The sequence below is a fragment of the Eleutherodactylus coqui genome, chromosome 8 (assembly GCF_035609145.1).
Source record: "Eleutherodactylus coqui strain aEleCoq1 chromosome 8, aEleCoq1.hap1, whole genome shotgun sequence".
Classification (NCBI taxonomy): domain Eukaryota; kingdom Metazoa; phylum Chordata; class Amphibia; order Anura; family Eleutherodactylidae; genus Eleutherodactylus; species Eleutherodactylus coqui.
Window position 1 is genome coordinate 21514545 of NC_089844.1, and position 15738 is coordinate 21530282.

At 50.7% G+C, this 15738-nt stretch overlaps 1 protein-coding gene across 2 annotated transcripts in view; it reads left to right on the top strand.

Moving 5' to 3' along the window:
* The first annotated feature begins 10957 nt into the window (after window positions 1–10957).
* Window positions 10958–15738, top strand: part of CFAP221 (cilia and flagella associated protein 221) — a 52418-nt gene continuing 47637 nt past the window's right edge. For both annotated transcript variants that reach the window (XM_066575266.1, XM_066575267.1), the window contains exons 1-2: window positions 10958–11027; window positions 12248–12429. In XM_066575266.1, the coding sequence (XP_066431363.1) occupies window positions 12282–12429 (148 nt within the window). In that variant the 5' untranslated portion in view covers window positions 10958–11027; window positions 12248–12281. The remainder of the gene's footprint in view (window positions 11028–12247; window positions 12430–15738) is intronic.

Here is a 15738-nt window from a genome sequence, read left to right on the forward strand (position 1 = left end):
GCAGACCAGCGGAGAACGGGGGACAACGCCCCGCCCCTTTCCAGGCTGCCCCGCCCCCTCAGTAATCCTAGCGCAGCATTAAGCGGAGGGGACAGTCCACGACCCCGGGCAGCTAATTACAACTCCCAGCATGCCCAGCGCTGATGATCCCTGGGTGCCCCAGCATGACCTATTATATCTCTGATATCTTCACAATCGATTAAAGAACGATCAGGAATTTTCGGAACGGTCTTCTTCGATTGGTATTTGGCCCAGACTACCATGACGACTTCTCCCACTCACGACAGGATGGTGCCCTGAAAATAATACAAGATAGACAGTGCCCCCCCCCCCTCCATCTTCCCATAGTGTCCCTCAAACCACAATAATGTCCCTCCATACATCATCATAGTGCGCCACACCATAATAGTGCCCCCCACACTGCAAAACTGCTCCACACCATAATAGTGCCCCCCACACTGCAAAACTGCTCCACACCAGAATAGTGCCCCCACACCGCAATACTGCTCCACACCATAATAGTGCCCCCACACCGCAATACTGCTCCACACCATAATAGTGCCTTCCCACACCGCAATACTGCTCCACACCATAATAGTGCCCCCACACCGCAATACTGCTCCACACCATAATAGTGCCTTCCCACACCGCAATACTGCTCCACACTGCAATACTGCTCCACACCTCAATAGTGCCCTCACAACACAATACAGCTTCATACAACATTAGTGCCCCCCACACCACAATACAACTCCACACCACAATACTGCTCCACACCATAATAGTGCCTTCACAACACAATACAGCTTCATACAACATTAGTGCCCCCACACCGCAATACTGCTCCACACCTCAATAGTGCCTTCACAACACAATAAAGCTCGACACCATAATAGTGCCCCCATACCGCAATACTGCTCTACGCCATAATAGTGCCATCCCACACCACATCATAGTGCCCCCACTGCAATACTGCTCCACACCTCAACAGTGCCTTCACAAAACAATACAGCTCCATACGACAATAGTGCCCCCCCCCCACACCGCAATACTGCTCCACACCAGAATAGTGCCCTCCGATGCCACATCATAGTGCTCCCACACCGCAATACTGCTCCACAACATAATAGTGCCCTTACAACGCAATACAGCTTCATACGACCACAGTACCCCGCACACTGCAATACTGCTCTACACCATAATAGTGCCCTCCCACACCACATCATAGTGCCCCCCACACCGCAATACTGCTCCACACCTCAATAGTGCCTTCACAACACAATAGTCCCCCCACACCACACTACTGTTCCACACCATAATAGTGCCCGCACAACACAATACAGCTCCACACCATGATAGTGCCCCCACACTGCAATACTGCTCTATGCCATAATAGTGCCCTCCCACACCACATCATAGTGCCCCCCACACCGCAATACTACTCCACACCATAATAGTGCCTTCACAACATAATACTGCTCCACACCATAATAGTGCCTTCACAACATAATACTGCTCCACACCATAATAGTGCCTTCACAACATAATACTGCTCCACACCATAATAGTGCCTTCACAACATAATACTGCTCCACACCATAATAGTGCCTTCACAACATAATACTGCTCCACACCATAATAGTGCCTTCACAACATAATACTGCTCCATACGACCATAGTGCCCCCACACCGCAATACTGCTCCACACCAGAATAGTCCCCCCCACACCACATCATAGTGCCCCCACACCGCAATACTGCTCCACACCGCAATAGTGCCCCCATACACCACATTATTGTTCCACACTATAATAGTGCCCCACAATCCTCACTATAGTGTCCTACAGTGCAATACTGCTCCACACCAGAACAGTGTGGTGGGGAACCGCATAGGGGCAGCAAATGCTCAGGTAGCCTACAACAGGGGAGTACTGTATACACAGATGGTGGAGAAGTAGTACTGTGTATATAGATGATAGAGAAGTAGTACTGTGTATATACAGATGCTGGAGAAGTAGTACTGTGTATATAGATGATGGGGTAGTAGTCCTGTGTATATAGATGATGGAGAAGTATTACTGTGTATATAGATGATGGAGTAGTAGTACTGTGTATATAGATGATGGAGAAGTAGTACTGTGTATATACAGATGCTGGAGAAGTAGTACTGTGTATATAGATGATGGGGTAGTAGTCCTGTGTATATAGATGATGGAGAAGTATTACTGTGTATATAGATGATGGAGTAGTAGTACTGTGTATATACAGATGCTGGAGAAGTAGTACTGTGTATATAGATGATGGGGTAGTAGTCCTGTGTATATAGATGATGGAGAAGTATTACTGTGTATATAGATGATGGAGTAGTAGTACTGTGTATATAGATGATGGAGAAGTAGCACTGTGTATATAGATGATGGAGAAGTAGTACTGCGTTTATAGATGATGGAGGAGTAGTACTGCGTATATAGATGATGGAGGAGTAGTACTGCGTATATAGATGATGGAGGAGTAGTACTGCGTATATAGATGATGGAGGAGTAGTACTGTGTATATAGATGATGGAGGAGTAGCACTGTGTATATAGATGATGGAGGAGTAGCACTGTGTATATAGATGATGGAGAAGTAGTACTGTGTATATAGATGATGGGTAGGTAGTACTGTGTATATAGATGATGGAGGAGTAGCACTGTGTATATAGATGATGGAGGAGTAGTACTGTGTATATAGATGATGGAGAAGTAGTACTGTGTATATAGATGATGGGTAGGTAGTCCTGTGTATATAGATGATGGAGAAGTAGTACTGTGTATATAGATGATGGAGAAGTAGTACTGTGTATATAGATGATGGGGTAGTAGTACTGTGTATATAGATGATTGGGTAGTAGTACTGTGTATATAGTGTAGATGATGGGGTAGTAGTACTGTGTATATAGATGATGGGGTAGTAGTACTGTGTATATAGATGATGGGTAGGTAGTACTGTGTATATAGATGATGGGGTAGTAGTACTGTGTATATAGATGATGGAGAAGTAGTACTGTGTATATAGATGATGGGGTAGGTAGTACTGTGTATATAGATGATGGGGTAGTAGTCCTGTGTATATACAGATAATGGGGTAGTAGTCCTGTGTATATAGATGATGGGGTAGTAGTCCTGTGTATATAGATGATGGGGTAGTAGTCCTGTGTATATAGATGATGGGGTAGTAGTACTGTGTATATAGATGATGGGTAGGTAGTACTGTGTATATAGATGATGGGGTAGTAGTACTGTGTATATAGATGATGGGGTAGTAGTCCTGTGTATATAGATGATGGGTAGGTAGTACTGTGTATATAGATGATGGGTAGGTAGTACTGTGTATATAGATGATGGGTAGGTAGTACTGTGTATATAGATGATGGGTAGGTAGTACTGTGTATATAGATGATGGGTAGGTAGTACTGTGTATATAGATGATGGGGTAGTAGTACTGTGTATATAGATGATGGGGTAGTAGTACTGTGTATATAGATGATGGAGGAGTAGTACTGTGTATATAGATGATGGGGTAGGTAGTACTGCGTATATAGATGATGGGGTAGTAGTACTGTGTATATAGATGATGGGTAGGTAGTACTGTGTATATAGATGATGGGGTAGTAGTACTGTGTATATAGATGATGGAGGAGTAGTACTGTGTATATAGATGATGGGGAAGTAGTCCTGTGTATATAGATGATGGGGTAGTAGAACTGTGTATATAGATGATGGGGTAGTAGTCCTGTGTATATAGATGATGGGGTAGGTAGTACTGTGTATATAGATGATGGAGGAGTAGTACTGTGTATATAGATGATGGAGGAGTAGTACTGTGTATATAGATGATGGAGGAGTAGTACTGTGTATATAGATGATGGGTAGGTAGTACTGCGTATATAGATGATGGGGTAGGTAGTACTGCGTATATAGATGATGGGGTAGTAGTCCTGTGTATATAGATGATGGGGTAGGTAGTACTGTGTATATAGATGATGGAGGAGTAGTACTGTGTATATAGATGATGGAGGAGTAGTACTGTGTATATAGATGATGGGGTAGTAGTACTGTGTATATAGATGATGGGTAGGTAGTACTGTGTATATAGATGATGGGTAGGTAGTACTGTGTATATAGATGATGGGGTAGTAGAACTGTGTATATAGATGATGGGGTAGTAGTCCTGTGTATATAGATGATGGAGGAGTAGTACTGTGTATATAGATGATGGAGGAGTAGTACTGTGTATATAGATGATGGGTAGGTAGTACTGTGTATATAGATGATGGAGGAGTAGTACTGTGTATATAGATGATGGGTAGGTAGTACTGTGTATATAGATGATGGGGTAGTAGTACTGCGTATATAGATGATGGGTAGATAGTACTGTGTATATAGATGATGGGGTAGTAGTACTGTGTATATAGATGATGGGGAAGTAGTCCTGTGTATATACATGATGGAGGAGTAGTACTGTGTATATAGATGATGGAGGAGTAGTACTGTGTATATAGATGATGGGTAGGTAGTACTGTGTATATAGATGATGGAGGAGTAGTACTGTGTATATAGATGATGGAGGAGTAGTACTGTGTATATAGATGATGGAGGAGTAGTACTGTGTATATAGATGATGGGGTAGTAGAACTGTGTATATAGATGATGGGGTAGTAGTCCTGTGTATATAGATGATGGGGTAGGTAGTACTGTGTATATAGATGATGGAGGAGTAGTACTGTGTATATAGATGATGGAGGAGTAGTACTGTGTATATAGATGATGGAGGAGTAGTACTGTGTATATAGATGATGGGGTAGTAGAACTGTGTATATAGATGATGGGGTAGTAGTCTTGTGTATATAGATGATGGGGTAGGTAGTACTGTGTATATAGATGATGGAGGAGTAGTACTGTGTATATAGATGATGGAGGAGTAGTACTGTGTATATAGATGATGGGGTAGTAGTACTGTGTATATAGATGATGGGGTAGTAGTACTGTGTATATAGATGATGGGGTAGTAGTACTGTGTATATAGATGATGGGGAAGTAGTCCTGTGTATATACATGATGGAGGAGTAGTACTGTGTATATAGATGATGGAGGAGTAGTACTGTGTATATAGATGATGGGTAGGTAGTACTGTGTATATAGATGATGGGTAGGTAGTACTGCATATATAGATGATGGGGTAGTAGTACTGTGTATATAGATGATGGGTAGGTAGTACTGTGTATATAGATGATGGGTAGGTAGTACTGCGTATATAGATGATGGGGTAGTAGTACTGTGTATATAGATGATGGGTAGGTAGTACTGCGTATATAGATGATGGGGTAGTAGTACTGCGTATATAGATGATGGGTAGGTAGTACTGCGTATATAGATGATGGGGTAGTAGTCCTGTGTATATAGATGATGGGTAGGTAGTACTGTGTATATAGATGATGGGTAGGTAGTACTGTGTGTATAGATGATGGGTAGGTAGTCCTGTGTATATAGATGATGGGTAGGTAGTACTGTGTATATAGATGATGGGTAGGTAGTACTGCGTATATAGATGATGGGGTAGTAGTACTGTGTATATAGATGATGGGTAGGTAGTACTGTGTATATAGATGATGGGGTAGTAGTACTGCGTATATAGATGATGGGTAGGTAGTACTGTGTATACAGATGATGGGGTAGTAGTACTGTGTATATAGATGATGGGGTAGTAGTACTGTGTATATAGATGATGGGTAGGTAGTACTGTGTATATAGATGATGGGTAGGTAGTAGTACTGTGTATATAGATGATGGGTAGGTAGTACTGTGTATATAGATGATGGGTAGGTAGTACTGTGTATATAGATGATGGGTAGGTAGTACTGTGTATATAGATGATGGGGTAGTAGTCCTGTGTATAGAGATGATGGGTAGGTAGTACTGTGTATATAGATGATGGGGTAGTAGTCCTGTGTATATAGATGATGGGTAGGTAGTACTGCGTATATAGATGATGGGGTAGTAGTCCTGTGTATATAGATGATGGGGTAGGTAGTACTGCGTATATAGATGATGGGGTAGTAGTACTGCGTATATAGATGATGGGTAGGTAGTACTGCGTATATAGATGAAGGGGTAGTAGTCCTGTGTATATAGATGATGGGTAGGTAGTACTGTGTATATAGATGATGGGGTAGGTAGTACTGCGTATATAGATGATGGGGTAGTAGTACTGTGTATATAGATGATGGGTAGGTAGTACTGCGTATATAGATGATAGGTAGGTAGTACTGCGTATATAGATGATGGGGTAGTAGTACTGTGTATATAGATGATGGGGTAGTAGTACTGTGTATATAGATGATGGGTAGGTAGTACTGTGTATATAGATGATGGGGTAGTAGTACTGCGTATATAGATGATGGGTAGGTAGTACTGTGTATATAGATGATGGGTAGGTAGTCCTGTGTATATAGATGATGGGTAGGTAGTACTGTGTATATAGTTGATGGGTAGGTAGTCCTGTGTATATAGATGATGGGTAGGTAGTTCTGTGTATATAGATGATGGGTAGGTAGTCCTGTGTATATAGATGATGGGGTAGTAGTCCTGTGTATATAGATGATGGGGTAGTAGTCCTGTGTATATAGATGATGGGTAGGTAGTACTGCGTATATAGATGATGGGTAGGTAGTACTGTATATATAGATGATGGGTAGGTAGTACTGTGTATATAGATGATGGGGTAGTAGTCCTGTGTATATAGATGATGGGTAGTAGTACTGTGTATATAGATGATGGGTAGTAGTACTGTGTATATAGATGATGGGTAGTAGTCCTGTGTATATAGATGATGGGTAGGTAGTCCTGTGTATATAGATGATGGGTAGTAGTCCTGTGTATATAGATGATGGGTAGTAGTACTGTGTATATAGATGATGGGGTAGTAGTCCTGTGTATATAGATGATGGGTAGTAGTTCTGTGTATATAGATGATGGGTAGGTAGTCCTGTGTATATAGATGATGGGTAGGTAGTTCTGCGTGCCTCCAGTGTACACAGCTCAGTGTTTCCCAATGAATAAACAATGCAGTAACCAGAGCTTTTACCTGTAATTCCTCCGTTTTTGGCTCGGCGACAGATTCTCTCAGTAGATTCCGGATAACTTCAGATTACGCCTCAGTCTGTGCGCTGTCTGGGCTTCTTCTCCATCCGTCTCCTTCAGTCGTGAGAATCTGAGACAGCAACAAAGTGCGGCCATTATACTGAGATCGTCTACAGGAAATCTACACCTGTCCTACAATAAACCCCCATAGACCACTGGTAATGCCTGTGCCCTCCCACAATCCCCTGCTCTGCAGCCTTCACTATAGGTCTGCTCATGAATAGAATGACGGAACTACAGTTAAGACTGAATCAGGCGGCGTAAGGGGATGTAACCATAGTATAAACCATTCAGGCTTGTTGGAAGTCTACAGGGGTTTTCGCAGAGGGGGGTGGAGATTTCCAGCTCTGTATAAGGATGCATGCACACGGGCGTTTTAAAAGCTGCGCCCAAGATTATTTCACCCACGTGCCCTCCGATGTGCTGAACACAACACGCCGACAAGAATAGAACGTGCCGTGATCTTTTATACAAAAAAAAACGCTTTTTTTTTTTTCCGGTCCAAAAATCTGACACGGCCTTTTGGAAAATATTGTATGATTCTTGTCTTATTCCCGTTCGATCTTCAGATGAAAGTAGCGTGCGAAGAAGTGCGGATCTGACGGACGGGGCCCTTTTACACGGGACAATTGTCGGACGCTTAAACACCTGACAGTCCCAACGATTATCACACTGGAGCGATAACCACTCAGTGAATGGAGGCGGAGCCTGGAGATCTGTCTGCCCGCCTCCATCCACAGTGAACAGGCAGTCGTTCATAGATGAATGACTGCCTGTTTACACGGCCGATCCTTGTCTGACTTTCATGTCTGCATATAATGAATGACAGGCTATTAGAGATGAGCGAGCACCCAAATGCTCGGGTCCGCGCTATTCGAGTCGAGCTTTTCGTAAAATTCGAGAGCTCTACTCGATTAACCCCTTACCGCTCCATGACGTACCAGTACGTCATGGCAGGCTGGTACTTCGCACAAAATGACGTACCGGTACGTCATCGGGATAGCGTGAGATCATGACTGACCTCGCTTTATCCCGCAGCGGGAGCAGGCTGTCAGTCACAGCCGACATCCCGCTGCAACAGCAGGGGGGATTCGGAGATGCGCCCCCCCCCCCGCTGTTAACCCCTTCCCTGCCACGATCTAAGTAGATCGCGGCAGGGAAAGAGTTCACAGAGGTAGCGCGATGTCATCGCGAGAGCCCAGCCTGTCACCATGGCAACAGGACGCAGACACTGGCGTCCTGTATTGCCTATGCCTATGATTGCTGTATAAGCGATAAGGCATGGCAGAGCAGTAGCTCTGCCATGCCTTATGACAGCGATCACAGGCATAGTGCTGCAAGTCCCTCAGAGGGACTCAAGTAGTGAAAAAAAAGGAAAAGAAAAATGTAAAAAAAACACTTTTTTTATGCGTTTTCTAATATTAGCAAAAAAAAAGGTAAATAAAAAATTAAAACCCCACATATTGGGTATTGACGCGTCCGTAACGACGTGTACAAAAAGTTGAACATGCTTTTTATTTTGTACGGCAAAAAGCGTAAAAAAAAAGCTAAAAAACAGAGGCAAAATGCTAATTTTTAGCATTTTGCCTCCCAAAAAATGCAATAAAAGTGATCAAAAAAGCCGTACATTCCCCAAAATGGTACCAATAAAAACTACAGCTCGTCTCACAAAAATAAGCCCTCACAGAGCTCCGTACATAGAAAAAGAAAAAAGTTACAGGACTTTGAATGCAGCTATAGAGAAAAAAAAAAGATTTAAAAAAAAAAGGGTTTTTATTGCAAAAAAGTGTAAAAACCTAAAAAAATATAAGAATTTTGGTATCGTTGTAATTGTACCGAGCCGCAGAAAAAATTTAGTGTGTCATTTATGCTGCATGATTAACGCTGTAAGAAAAAAAAAATCTATGGCAGAATTGTTGCGTTTTCTCTCCCTGTTATCATAAAAAAAATAATAAAAGTTTTACGATATAGTCTATGTACCCAAAAGTGGCACAGACAAAAACTACAGCTCGCTGCGCAAAAAACAAGTCCTTATACGGCCGCGTCCACGGAAAAATAAAAAAAGTTATGGATTTTGAAAAATGGAGATGCAAAAATACCAAAAATCGCTTGGTCCTCAACGCCAAAATAGGCCGTGTCATTAAGGGGTTAACGAACCCCATTGACTACAATGGGAGACTCCAGCATTTTTGTATGTGGGACGCCGGGTGCCGAGCTTTTTTTTTTCTTGGTCTCTCCCAATGACGCATATGTGTATATAGATGATAGAGAAGTAGTCCTGTGTATACAGATGGTGGAGAGGTAGTACTCTAATTGTGTCCCTGTTAATATGCTCCTTCCAGAGGAGGGATTTACCGATAATGAGTGTATGTGTGTATATATATATATATATATATATATACACACGCACTCACAGTGATACCTTAGCAGTCTCTCTCCAGAATTTTTGCTTTAATTTAAGAGCCTTTTTCCTAATGGGGCCACCACTCCAGCCGGTGGCCCCATTGAAAGCAATGGCCAGTCGACAACCCTATGCAGTGATTTTCGGGGTAGAGCTTTAAATATAAGCCCTTACCTGAAAATCTTCCATAGCTGTAGTAAAAAATATACATTCCCCTGTCCGCCGCTGCTGGGGCTCAGGTGTGTGTAGCCAGCGCTTGTTCTCCCTACATTTTTAATCCCCGCCTGCTGAAAAGCTTCAGAGCAATGCAGGGAGAACAAGTGGCGGCTGGACGCACCTGAGCCCCGGCAGACAGGTGAGGATATAGATCTTTACTACAGCTAGGGATGATTTCAGGGAGGAGCTTATATTTAAAGCCCTTACCCAAAAATCACTGCGGGGGTTCTGGCAGCCTATTGCTTTCAATGGCAGCGCCATCTCATTGAAATCAGCGGGAGAGCTTTGCGATCCGGAACGGATTAATGGCTTTTCCATTCACTTCAATGAGAAAAATTGATTTGACTTACGATTGTTTTGGGTTAAGAGCTCCGTCACAGAACGAATTAAACCGAGGCACCACTGCATACATATATATATATATATACTCCTTCTGGGGGAGGTTACTGATGCTGAGTGTATATATATATATACACACACTACAATGTCCCAGCTTGGAGGGCAGGAGACATTAGTGATGCTGATGTCTGCGCTGATCCGTGGTAGCAAACCCTCAGCTGTGAGGAGCGTGGCAGCGCGTACACGACGGACGTCTCCTTCTCACGCGGGGCGGAGTTAGTCTGCGCCACAACCTCATCTCGCTGGGCTCGTATTCCGCTCCTGTGAAAATCTGCGCGTCTTTCCTTCCTAAATTGCGCAGTGTAAGGCTCCCTGCCGCGGCGCTCCGGACGGCTCGTGGAATAGTTGTTGTGGATTTGTAACGTACAGGAGATGGAAATCCGCGATGACCGTCAGCGTAAAAACACACAAGATGTTCCGCAGCTGAAGACGCAACCAAGTCCGCAATAAATGACAAAATCCGCATCTGCGGACAATTCCGTACCGTCTGAACGGTTCCTTATAGAAGCCAAGGAGCAAAATATCGCAAGCGCTGGATGCAGCTAATGCCGGGCCAGGATACATGGACTGCAGCTCTTATGTCGTGACATTGGGCAGGCAGCTATTGTGTCGTGATTTAGTATATGAAGGGCTGGTTATTATGTCCTCAGCGCCCTCCTCACCTCCAACACCACACATCGCTGACAGGACGGATGGCTACAGACGCCGCCATCCACATATGGTTTATCCCGCTCCCCACCCCCGCTCTGTCAGTGGTACGGTCCGTCTTCCGGTGTCACCATAGCAACGCGTCCTGGAAAGAGAGAAACAAGCGGAATGTGATCCAGACCCGGTGACTATAACCCCCACCGTGTGACACCTGCATACCCCCTGCACCCGGTGACCATGACCCCCACCGTGTGACACCTGCAGCCCCACACACCCCCACCCCTCAGCTTATGACTATAACCCCCACCGTGTAAGACCTGCCCCCACCTGGTGACTATATCCTCCACTAACCCCCACCATGTAATACCTGCACCCCCCTCCCCACCTGCTGTCTATAACCCCCCACCCCCCACCGTGTAATACCTGCACCCCCCTCCCCACCTGCTGTCTATAACCCCCCACCCCCCACCGTGTAATACCTGCAAGCCCCCCACCTGCTGTCTATAACCCCCACCGTGTAACACCTGCACCCCCCTCCCCCACCTGGTGATTATAACCCCCACCATGTAAGTCCTGCACCCCCCCCCCCACCTGATAACTATAACCCCACCGTGTAATACCTGCGCACACACCCTGCTGACTATAACCCCCACCGTGTAAAACCTGCACCCCCCACCTGCTGACTATAACCCCCACCATGTAATACCTGCACCCCCCACCTGCTGACTATAACCCCTACCGTGTAACACCTGCACCCCTCCACCTGCTGACTATAACCCCCACCATGTTATACCTGCACCCCCCACCTGCTGACTATAACCCCCACCGTGTAATACCTGCATCCTCACCCCACCTGCTGACTATAACCCCCCCACCTGCTGACTATAACCCCCACCGTGTAATACCTGCACCCCCCACCTGCTGACTATAACCCCCACCGTGTAACACCTGCACTCGCCCCCCCCACCTGGTGACTATAACCCCCACCGTGTAATACCTGCACACATCCCCCACCTGTTGACTGTACCCCCCACCGTGTAATACCTGCACCCAGGTGTATTACAGTCGCAGCTCCCCGGCGTGTGATTCTCGCTCTTTCGCGTTGTTGTCTGTTGTCGCTTCTGTTCCCGAATCTCCTCACAAATATAAGGAAATCCCAAGAGCCGGAACTGATAAATCTCCACGGTGATGGAGCCCATAACTGGGGGAGGGGTAGTAAGCGGGTGATTATAACGCTGCGGAGGGAGAATGCGCCCGCTGTACTGACCAGTGCCCCCTTATATCATGTACAGTGTGTATATATATATATATATATATAAAGGCCGCTTCATGGGCGTGTATTTGCTCGGTCGTTATAAGGTTATAATCGCTGCGCTGATGTTGCCTTCTCTGGAATCTCCTCAGGTTTCTCCGTATTCTGCGCTGACCGCTGGACATCATGGAGGTCGCTCCGCCAGCCAAGTTCAACTTTCCCAAAGGGGATCGGAGACTCCAGAAAGCTCTATCATCTTCATCATCCGTCTTTCTGGACAGTCTGGTGGAAAAGCCGCTGATCCGACCGGTGCCCAACCACCTCCTGGAGTCAAGTAAGGGGCAACTAGCGAGACCCCCTAATAGCCCACATCATGGCTATGCCCATTCTCAGCACCAGCTCACCAACCAATAACATTACTGGTATAGCGCCTGCCCAGGAGCGGCGCTGTATGGGGTGTTGCAGTCTGAGGATGGCGGGATCCCAGTGGAAGACATCTGATGGAAATGTAAAGCCCCCGACTTTAAGTATTCTAGTGGAGGGAGCCGAAAGTCTATCAGACTGCTCACACTGTCCCGTCCCCCATGTTTTATACTGCAGCTCTGTTTCCTTGTGGCCCAGCTATAATCACTAACGATGTGTTACTGAGGTTTGAGGTAGCCAGAGGTTCAGGCTGCTACTTTATCCCTCTTGCTTTACATTGCATCTCTGCTTGTTTAAATTTGCTGCTGTGTATAACATGTGCTCAGCAGGAGTCAATGCATGGGAATCTGGCAGACACTTCTTGCCCCATCCTCATCCTGCCCTTCTCAGCCCCCGTCCTTGTCCTAACCACTGACCTCATGCTACCCCCAAGCGCCGTTCTCGTCCTAATTCCTGTCTTCATATTGTTTCTTGATATTATCCTGTCCCTCTGACTCCATGTCCTCGTCTTTCCCCATGAGCTCCTCTCCGGAGCCCCTTCCTCACCCTGTCCTCCTGAGCCCCCGTACTAGTCCTGCCCCCCTGAGCCCCCATCCTCGCGCTGCGCCCCTGAGCTCCCATCCTCGCCCTGAGGCCCCATCCTCGCCCTGCGCCCCCATCCTCTCCCTGAGCCCCCATCCTCGCCCTGCGCCCCTGAGCCCCCATCCTCGCCCTGCGCCCCTGAGCCCCCATCCTCGTCCTTTGCCCCTGAGCCCCCATCCTCGTCCTTTGCCCCTGAGCCCCCATCCTCGCCCTGCGCCCCTGAGCCCCCATCCTCGCCCTGCGCCCCTGAGCCCCCATCCTCGCCCTGAGCCCCCATCCTCGCCCTGCGCCCCTGAGCCCCCATCCTCGCCCTGCGCCCCTGCGCCCCCATCCTCGCCCTGCGCCCCCATCCTCGCCCTGCGCCCCTGAGCCGCCATCCTCGTCCTGCCCCCTGAGCCGCCATCCTCGTCCTGCCCCCTGAGCCGCCATCCTCGTCCTGAGCCCCCATCCTCGTCCTGCCCGCTGAGCCCCCATCCTCGTCCTGAGCCCCCATCCTCTTCCTACCCCCCTAAGCCCCCATCCTCATCCTGCCCCCCTGAGCCCCCATCCTCGTCCTGCCCCCCTGAGCCCCCATCCTCGTCCTGCCCCCCTGAGCCCCTACCTCGTCCTACCCCCCTGAGCCCCCTACCTCGTCCTGCCCCCCCGAGCCCCCATCCTCGTCCTTCCCCCCCGAGCCCCCATCCTCGTCCTTCCCCCCCGAGCCCCCATCCTCGTCCTTCCCCCCCGAGCCCCCATCCTCGTCCTTCCCCCCCGAGCCCCCATCCTCGTCCTTCCCCCCCGAGCCCCCATCCTCGTCCTTCCCCCCCCGAGCCCCCATCCTCGTCCTTCCCCCCCGAGCCCCCATCCTCGTCCTTCCCCCCGAGCCCCCATCCTCGACCTTCCCCCCCCTGAGCCCCCATCCTCGTCCTACCCCCCCCCCCCCCGAGCCCCCATCCTCGTCCTCCCCCCCCCCCGAGCCCCCATCCTCGTCCTCCCCCCCCCCCGAGCCCCCATCCTCGTCCTTCCCCCCCCCCCGAGCCCCCATCCTCGTCTTTCCTTCCCCGAGCCCCCATCCTCGTCCTTCCCCCCCCCGAGCCCCCATCCTCGTCCTTCCCCCCCCCCCCCCCCCGAGCCCCCATCCTCGTCCTTCCCCCCCCCGAGCCCCCATCTTCGTCCTTCCCCCCCCCCCGAGCCCCCATCCTCGTCCTTCCCCCCCCCCTGAGCTCCCATCCTCGTCCTCCCCCTCCCCCCCGAGCCCCCATCCTCGTGCTCCCCCTCCCCCCCGAGCCCCCGTCCTCGTCCATCCCCCCCCCCCCCGAGCCCCCGTCCTCGTCCTTCCCCCCCCCCCGAGCCCCCGTCCTCGTCCTCCCCCCCCGAGCCCCCGTCCTCGTCCTCCTCCCCCCCCCCGAGCCCCCATCCTCGTCCTCCCCCCCGAGCCCCCATCCTCGTCCTTCCCCCCCCCTGAGCTCCCATCCTCGTCCTCCCCCTCCCCCCCGAGCCCCCATCCTCGTCCTTCCCCCCCCCTGAGCTCCCATCCTCGTCCTCCCCCTCCCCCCCGAGCCCCCGTCCTTCCCCCCCCCCCGAGCCCCCGTCCTCGTCCTCCCCCCCCCCGAGCCCCCGTGCTCGTCCTCCCCCCCCCCCCGAGCCCCCGTCCTCGTCCTCCCCCCCCCCCCCCGAGCCCCCGTCCTCGTCCTCCCCCGAGCCCGCGTCCTCGTCCTCCCCCCCCCCCCCCGAGCCCCCGTCCTCGTCCTTTCCCCACCCCGAGCCCCCGTCCTCGTCCTTTCCCCCCCCCGAGCCCCCGTCCTCGTCCTCCCCCCCCCCCCGAGCCCCCGTCCTCGTCCTCCCCCCCCCCCCCCGAGCCCCCGTCCTCCCCCCCCCCTCCCCCCCGTCCTCGTCCTCCCCCCCCCCCCCCGAGCCCCCGTCCTCCCCCCCCCCTCCCCCCCGTCCTCGTCCAGCCCCCGTCCTCGTCCTTTCCCCCCCCCCCCCGAGCCCCCGTCCTCGTCCTTCCCCCCCCCCCGAGCCCCCGTCCTCGTCGTCCCCCCCCCCCCGAGCCCCCGTCCTCGTCGTCCTTCCCCCCCCCGAGCCCCCGTCCTCATCCTTCCCCCCCCCCCCGAGCCCCCGTCCTCGTCCTTCCCCCCCCGAGCCCCCGTCCTCGTCCTTCCCCCCCCCGAGCCCCCGTCCTCGTCCTTCCCCCCCCCCCCCCCCGAGCCCCCGTCCTTGTCCTTCCCCCCCCCCGAGCCCCCGTCCTCGTCCTTCCCCCCCCCGAGCCCCCGTCCTCGTCCTTCCCCCCCCCGAGCCCCCGTCCTCGTCCTTCCCCCCCCCCCGAGCCCCCGTCCTCATCCTTCCCCCCCCGAGCCCCCGTCCTCATCCTTCCCCCCCCCCCCGAGCCCCTGTCCTCGTCCTCCCCCCCCGAGCCCCTGTCCTCGTCCTCCCCCCCGAGCCCCCGTCCTCGTCCTCCCCCCCCGAGCCCCCGTCCTCGTCCTCCCCCCCCCGAGCCCCCGTCCTCGTCCTTCCCCCCCCCCGAGCCCCCGTCCTCGTCCTTCCCCCCCCCGAGCCCCCGTACTCGTCCTTCCCCCCCCCCCCCCGAGCCCCCGTCCTCGTCCTCCCCCCCCCCTCCCCCCCTTCCTCGTCCTTCCCCCCCCCCCGAGCCCCCGTCCTT